The sequence below is a fragment of the Charadrius vociferus genome, unplaced genomic scaffold (genome assembly GCF_000708025.1).
Source record: "Charadrius vociferus isolate BGI_N301 unplaced genomic scaffold, ASM70802v2 scaffold46, whole genome shotgun sequence".
Taxonomy (NCBI): domain Eukaryota; kingdom Metazoa; phylum Chordata; class Aves; order Charadriiformes; family Charadriidae; genus Charadrius; species Charadrius vociferus.
The window spans coordinates 3,171,816-3,180,205 of record NW_009648710.1 but is presented as its reverse complement, the minus strand read 5'-3'; the positions used below and the strand labels follow the sequence as shown (position 1 = coordinate 3,180,205).

At 36.3% G+C, this 8,390-nt stretch overlaps 1 protein-coding gene across 1 annotated transcript in view; it reads left to right on the top strand.

The window, feature by feature from the left end:
• The window catches only part of PARN (poly(A)-specific ribonuclease), a 71,467-nt gene that overhangs the window by 17,730 nt on the left and 45,347 nt on the right, over positions 1 to 8,390 (top strand). Inside the window, exons 12-18 of the mRNA XM_009886587.1 lie at positions 1,344 to 1,400; positions 2,433 to 2,510; positions 3,695 to 3,738; positions 4,225 to 4,267; positions 5,765 to 5,840; positions 8,011 to 8,121; positions 8,207 to 8,276. Of these exons, the coding sequence (XP_009884889.1) occupies positions 1,344 to 1,400; positions 2,433 to 2,510; positions 3,695 to 3,738; positions 4,225 to 4,267; positions 5,765 to 5,840; positions 8,011 to 8,121; positions 8,207 to 8,276 (479 nt within the window). The remainder of the gene's footprint in view (positions 1 to 1,343; positions 1,401 to 2,432; positions 2,511 to 3,694; positions 3,739 to 4,224; positions 4,268 to 5,764; positions 5,841 to 8,010; positions 8,122 to 8,206; positions 8,277 to 8,390) is intronic.

Below are 8,390 nucleotides of genomic sequence, written 5' to 3'. Positions count from 1 at the left end.
GAGACCTTAACTAAAGTTACATCTTTTTCCAAAAGGCAAGTTAGGGACAATTTGCTACTACAGTAGATTCCCTGGAAGCAGTCTTTGTAGGTGTATTACTCCGACTAGTGGCATTCAGAGCTTAACTAAAGTAACAGTGAATGTTTTTATTGAATTTCACTTCTGGCTGAACAAAGACAAATAATGCAAGGCAGAAATTACTTCCCTAGACATGAAGAAGAAAAATCTGTTACAAAAAATTCCTTAAGTGAAAATAAAATAGTTGCTGTATTCAGATCCTCCCCTAAACTAATCTAAGTCAGGTTAAAATGTGTAACTCCCATTATATAGTACTGTAGTTGTATAACATTTCTTGGTTTTGTTTATACAAATAGTGAAGAACGTTTTTTCCCCAGTTTCAATGTTAGCATAAAAATACAATCTGATTTAATAGAAATAACAATCAGGATTCAACCTGTTGCATCTTGTAATGATGTATATAAAAATATGGCTGAAGGTATGTGGCTTAATTTCATTATCGTCTTGAGCTGTTTGCAGTCTAATAGCTCTTGAGCACTATTGAAGATACTGTATTAAGAGTAAACCAACTACAGCTATATTGGTCTGGTTGGGATGAAGTTAACTTTCTTTGTAGCAGCCCCTATGTTGCTGTGCTTTGCATTTGTGGCTAAAACAGTGTTGATAGCATACAAGTGTTTTGGCTACTGCTGAACAGGGCTTGCACAATGTCAAGGCTTTCTCACTCTCTTCCACCCTCCTCCGAAAGCAAGTAGGCTGAGGGGGGTGGGCAAGAGGTTGGGAGGGGATGTTCATAGTTATGGTGTTTATTTTCCCAAGCAACCTTTAAGCATGCTGAGGCCCCACTTCCCAGGAAGCGGCTGGACATCTGCCTGCTGATGGGAAGTGGTGAATGAGTTCCTTTTTTTGCTTTGCTTGTGCATGCAGCTTTTACTTTTCTCACTAAACCTGTCATTATATTGATCCACAAGTCCTTTTGCCTTCCTTTGAATTTTTTTTTTTTCTGTCCTCCCTATCCCCTGGGGAAAGGGGAGTGAGCAAAAGGTAGAGTGGGTGTTTGGCTTCTGGCCAGGGTCAACCTACCACAATAGCTTGTGACTTGTCTTGCTTTACAGGGAACTAGAGCTACATATAAAACTGGAATTCTGTCAGCAGCATCCTGCTTTGACCTCATGTGTCTTCCAAATATTGACATTTCCTCCGTGGTCCATTCTTGGTTATGTCTGAGAAACAGTTTGAGCCAAACTGGTCTATCTGCCAGTTGGCAGGTACAGTTTTGACAATATTTGTATTTGTTTCACTAATGTCAGAATCTTTGCTTACAGGAAGAATTGAATGATGCTGTAGGATTTTCCAGAGTTGTTCATGCCATTGCTAATTCTGTAAGTTGACATGATTTTTAATGCACCTTTGGTTGTAAGAAAAAGAAATAATTAATTCAAAGAAAGAATTATTTTGCTGTTACATTTTGGAAGATAAGATGAAATACAAGTTAAAGTGCCTTTTCTCTTTTTTTTTTTTTTTTGAGGTTGATGTTTCTTCATGTTTTACAATGGTTGAGTATGGTAGGTTAAGTAAGCTCTTAAACTAATGACAACCTCATAATCTGTAAGCGTCAACAAAATCAATTTCTTAGGGCTCTTAAGTAAGCCGTGAGGGCTTTATTTCCTTACCACGAAAAGATTGTTGTTTTGGCATGTTTTTTTCTGGCAGTTAAAGGCTTAATCAGGGAAGGTCATCTGGTTCTCTTGTACTTACGTAGTAAAACTAGGCTATAGTTTTACATATGTCCCCGTCAGCCCATTTATTTTCATGTAGTTGTTATGGCTGGCTGTGCAGAAAAAAAAAAGTATGCGTATTGTTTTCACTAAAAAATGGAGGATGCAGGGAAGCAGAAGAGGTTATCATGTCAAATTAACCAAAGTTAACATTTAAAAAACTTCTTATAATTTTTCAAGAAGGAACTTGCTTGTACAACATCTGGCATGAAAGATTCTGCGCTGAGAAGCCAGATCACACCCCTAATAATTATTGTATGTTACAACCGTAAAGAATATATTGTGAGTTGTTGAGCAAGTTGTCAGTTAAAAGGTAGTGGAATGAGAAATCTCTTGACTTCAATCTTAAATAGATTACATTTGGAAACCAAGTTGTAAGTAGCTGTTCTAGTGCATCTTAACATTTCAAGCTGTTGCTGAAGGCTGTGATAAATGGTTGGGAGTAGAGGAAAAAGGAGTGGCTGCTCTGAGAGAATGGAGGAGTCTGTGGGGCAGGCAGAGAGCAGATGGGGAGGTTTGATTTGTATTTGTTCCCAGATGCCCTCGGCTAGCATCCTGGCATAGGTGGTTTTCACATATTGCCCTTGGCATGGCCATGATTGGAAATGTAACTAACATGGAATGTTCTTTTCACAGGGCAAGCTTGTTATTGGGCACAATATGCTACTGGATGTTATGCACACCATACACCAGTTCTATTGTCCCCTACCTGATGTAAGTAACCTTCTGAGTGTTACAGATGATGAAATAAATGCCCTAACGTGTTTGTCTTTACTCTAATCTCCAAACTTCCTTGTGAATGGAAGCATATGACAGCCTATTGAGAGCAACAGAAAAGTTTTGAGAACACGCGTTACTCCTGGACTACTGCCTTATTTTCTTAAATCTTCATGTTGAAAGCTTAGTTGGATTGAACTTTACATTCTCCTTTACATTTTTAAAATGTTTGAATTAAATGTTGGCATTGAATTGTGGTTTCTGCTCCTATTAGTCCTTCAGAAACTGCTTGGATAATGGCAGGTAAATTTAACTGACTGACTTGTTAAGATACTCGTTTGGAGCTTCAGCATTATCGTGTGGCATTTTTCTCCCTGTAGTTTGCAAAGTGGGAATACATGTTTTCATATAATATAGTACAACTAATAGAATGATAAGAAATCTTGCAACAGGATGATCTTCATTGGGGTGAAGAGGTGGAATGTCTGAATAATCGGAGGGAGCATACTTTCAGGCTCCCTAACATGAAACAGTGACTGCAATAGTCTAATGTGACTGCAATGGTCTAACAATTAAGTTAAACTAAGCAATGTATGGTCACTGAGGACATTGTCTGAAGAAGCCAAAGTTCTCATTGGAAGTATGGCCTGTGTGATGGTTATATTATTTGCGATCCTCAAGGACTTGTGGGCGTTATGGGAAAGACTTGTCTATGAGATGGGAGAAAAAAGTTTGGGACCTGTTTGGGTGGTGTTGGAACATAAGCAGTTGTCGGTTGTTCCTGTACTTTTGACACTTGGAAGATCTAAACCAATAGGCAGTCAACTGTCTGCCTGGAGTGGCTGCTTACATTCCATTGACATATTAATGCTGGGAACATGTAAGTAGAACTGTTAACACAGCTGGAGTTAGAGGTAGTCTAGATTATATAATATGACAGGGTATTAGAGGTGATAGAACGTGTCTCTTACAAATCACAGACAAATCAGAAATAATTAGAGTGTAGTTCGATGTAATTGCAGGTGGTATTTATGGTAATGCTGTTTATGAGGTGAGAATTCAGTCAGTTATCTCAATTTTAGAAGCTGATTGGATAGTTGTAGCTCCTGCTGTCTATCATCCTGAGACTGATAAGCCGTTAACTTATTTGGATTTTATCTTCTGGTTTAATGTTAAACTAGGACCTAAGTGAATTCAAGGAAGTAACATCATGTGTCTTTCCCCGGTAAGTTCTTAGTTCAAACTTTCAACTGTTTTAGTATTGTTTTAGCAAGCTGATACTGTTTGTCCTAGACCTGACATAGCTGTTACTGGAATTAAATTTGGAACAAGTTAGATAAATACGTTTTTTTAAAGTATTCTGTAGCATATTTCTCTCAGAAGAGCAGTGCTATTGTTTTACTTCTTGGCGAAAGATGCAGTTTTGTTACCCCCTTGCTTCTGGCATGATGCTTGGTGTTATGTATCTGCACTCTGTTTGGAACAAGATTTATTTACTACTTAATGTTTGCATCTCTTGCTATGGCTTAATTGCTGTACTTTTTCATGCTCAACAAAGCCAAGGAGTGTTGTGGCTGTTCTAAGATCTGAGAGCAATTTTTTACTAGGGTAAAACTGCTGTTTCCCAGCTGATACACCAAAACATTTTTGAGGATTTGGCAAAATGGACATTCTTCCATTTCAACTTATTTAGCTCTTACTTTATTTCTAGGCTATTGGATACTAAACTGATGGCAAGTACACAACCTTTTAAGGTAAATTAATATAATATTATAAAATGATTTGAAGATACAAGTTTGCATTAAGTGTGTATTGAAACAAATGATCTATTTTCAGAGAAAAAGGTCTAACGATGTTTTCCGTGATCCTCCTTTTTTGTAAAAGAAAGATTTTTCTAAATGCCTTATCTAAACATACAAAGCTTTTAGAATACAAATTTTACTTTTGTACAAGTAACTTCTGTGTTTGTTGCAGTTTTAAAGTAACTTAGTAGCTTTGAATTCTAAAATACGTACAGTTTTTGCTGCTTAAAATGTGATTAGCAGATTTTTTTTTTTTGTCTTCTAAATTAACTGACTGCGTATTTCCTCAGGAGGGAAAAAAAGTGTTATTCATGAACAAATAGGACCTGGAACCTGCTTGTAAACTCGAAGCTTTAGAATATTGTGAATGCTGACTTAGATTTGTCTAGAAAAAGGTGCTTGAACATCATTAAGTTCTGATGTGACCTGCTGTTCAGTGGGTAGTCAATAGGAGACAAAAAAAAATCTTAAAATCTCTTGCAGCATGAGTTTTATTCTTCCAAAGAAGCATTGAGATAAGTGATCATACTCTCTTGCTTTCCTGTGTGCCTTTGGAATGAACTAATTAAAAAACATACTGAGGAAGCAGCATCTATCTTTCTGCATACCTCTCTGACTTTAGAGAATTCCATAACAGAAAATCTCATTAAAATGTACTTAGTAGATATTTTCAGGTTTGTCTTGCATACGACTGTAGTAAGAATAGATGCTTTTGTATTCTGAAAACTAATAATCCTGCACAAGTTTTACGTTTGGTACAGTTATGTTGATATTTGTAATTTTTACAGTCGATGCTTGGGTTTTAGGCTATTGTTATCAAACGGTGCTGTGGGATGCCAATATAATGCATCATTTGAGCTTCCGCTCAAATGCGATCTGTGTATCTTTTTGTGACATTTTATATATGCATACATAGATTCAGTAATGCAACTCAGCTAAGCTGACGTGTAGGAGCAGCTTTCTGATTGTCAGGCTTCTTTCACTGTCTTTGTATTTCTTTAAATCAGCAGTATTTACACTTATAAAACTATTCAGGTATGTCTAGTCAGCCAGCACACTTCAATACTCACCTTGAATGCCTTCAACCATAATGATCAATATTTAGGATATTTTGCCTTGCTGTTTGTGCTGCCTTTTCCCCTGCCACGTGTACCATGCATGGAACCAGATTCAAATAGAAGTATTACTTTGACATAATTAATCATCAAGAATTCTGAAAAATATTAATAAATGCTTGTGACTCACAGATATTATGTTGTAGGTGGGGCAAGTTAACTTTTTAAAACTTGTCTTGATAGACTTCTCTGGTATATTAGTTTGAAATAAGGCGCTATATATATCCTTGAGAACACAAGGTGGCAGCAGTAAATACTCATTTTACCCTATTTGATGTCAGTTTCCACGGAAAATGCGCTTGGCATGGGCAGTTATTGGTGTCTTTTCTTGCAGGAGATCATTAATAATACATCCCTTGCAGAACTGGAAAAGCGTTTAAAAGAGGTTCCATTCAGCCCTCCTAAAGTTGGTGAGGATATATCAAAATGGTCTTGTTTCTGAAGTGTTTTCCTCTTTCAGGAAAGAGAGTTTTGATTATTTTTGTTCTTGGTCTGAAATGTAAATTTCTCTATTAATACCCAGTGTTTTAATGAAAGGGACTTTAAATGCAGGCAATGCACGTATAGTGCAGTTCTATTTAGAACTATTGGTGGAAGTCAGTAGGAATCCTTCCACTTTATTTCAGATAATAGAAGAATGGGTGCATTCACTGAACAGCAGTTTCATCATCATCTAATGATGGCATTTTTGATGAGTAACTTGAAATTGGTTTTAAAACAGTTTCATTTGGTTATTGTTGTCCTTCAGATCACAGCCAGAGCGCTCTAATAAGGCACTTGAACAAATAAAACCCAGAAAACTTGCACAGTAGTGACTAGTCATGTGTGTTCTAGAAATCATTAAAGTTCTTTTAGAGCTTTATTTGCTTTGAGGTGAATGAGAGGATGTTTAATCAAAGGGCAAGCTTATCTCAAGGTCATGGATTTTTTCTTAAACTGCTGATTTAGAAAAGGGAGGGCAAACTGAACGGTAGGGTATGTTGGAAGGGGAAGTCTCAAGGCTTAATCAAAAACCAGATGAGTGATACTTTTTTATACTGCTGAATGTGCAGAGCAGATACACTTAATTTGTAGTAACAGGAGAGGTAATAAGATGGATAACCTACAGTCTTCTTGGAAAATAAGCAGGAGCTGTTGGTGCCTGGACCTAAGTAATACTGTGCATATGGAGTGTACAGTAATTGCATGCAGACTTTTTAGTGGTGTATCCTCTGTAGCTTCTCAGGATATAACATAATTTGGCAGCAGTTTTCAGGTACTGTTTTTGCTGATGTCATATAAAATAATAACTTTACCAGGGTTTTATTTTTTGTGCAAAATATTATCATAATGGTTAACTGACTTGGAAGTGTTAATATTTAGTCAGAAGTGATGAATGTGCTTCAGAACATCCAAAGGAAAGCATGTTTAAAAATATTAGAATACTTTTGTTAACTGTTCATTTATGTTTTCTTTTGGATGTGTATCTATTAAAAAAAAGGCACTAAGAAATGTCCGTGTCAGCTCAGCCAGTATAGCTTAATGTTGTCTGAATCTGACAACTTTATTTTCAAAATAAATATTACAAGGGCTCGTCTGAAAAAAGGCCTGATGTTTTGCTACTCTAGGTTTATATATAACATTTCATCTCAAGTTTCTTTTTACAAAATACAATAAGTATATATACTTACAAATTTCCATTGTACAAGTTATGCTAGTATTTCTTTATGACAGTTTTAAATCCTAGGTATGTTTCAGCATTGTTTTAGCTTCATTTGCTATGGCCAAATGCAATAAATTAAATGGAATTATGGAGTTTACTTTTTAATCTGTACATTATGTAAGGGTCATGATTCTGGCTTTATAAACAAGTAATTTTGGTCTTCCATCCTATTCTGAGTATAACTTCTGGTGGAAAATGAGCCAACTTTCTAGAGGTTGAGAAGCTGGCTACAGAGGTTAAACAACTTTGATGTTGGGAGTGAGAAAAAATTAAATGATAAAGAAAGAAGTGTGATGTGCACTTCTTTCTCTGTTACTGAGATTTGGGCATTTTTGGACACTTCAGAGCAGTGCCTGTTAAGGTTCCCATTTTCAGAGGTGATTCAAGGGATACTTCTCAAGGTCTTCACATAAACACCAAGCATGATTGTCAATAAAGAGATCCTTTAATCACTTAGTTCCATCCTCATAATTTAAATACCTTGAAAAATCTCAGCATAGGTTGATTGGATGGTTAGCAAACAAGTTAATAGTAGAGTTTTCAATTAGCCCTAGTGTCTGTTCATTTAAATGTAAGACAGGCAGGAAGAAAAATGCTTTGTGGGGAATCCTGCTATCATTGTATTAGAATGTATCCGTTTTGGCTAAGTAGGTCTGTGAATTAATAGCTTTTTAATAGGAAGACGTTTCTAGCCTAGGAGTCTATTATTATTTAAAAATACAAAACAAAACTGTGCTTTTTTCAGAACTTCTGAAATATCAGAACTTCTGCAAATAGTGTAAACTTAGCCAAATGATGTTATGCTCTGACAAAGTAAGCGTGTGTGGTGCTTTTTAACTTCTGTGATAATGTGCTTACAAAGTATTTTTTCTCCTCAGAAAGTGCAGAAGGGTTTCCAAGTTACGATACAGCTTCTGAACAACTTCATGAAGCAGGATATGATGCTTACATTACTGGATTGTGCTTCATCTCCATGGCAAATTTCCTTGGTATCTACGTAGTTTTTTTCAAACCTTCTCCTTAGTGCTATCTGTAGCTGCTTATTACATACTGAATTTCTTCTTCGTTCATCAGGTTCATTCCTCAGTCCTCCGAAAAATCACGTGTCTGCTAGATCAGAACTCATTGAACCTTTTTTTAACAAGTAAGTAGCTGTTGTATTAAAGGCCCTGCTAAAGTGTGGAAATACAGCACTACCCTTAGAATAGATATCTCTAGCTTCAGAATCAATGGCTAACTGCATTTTTCTTTACACTTT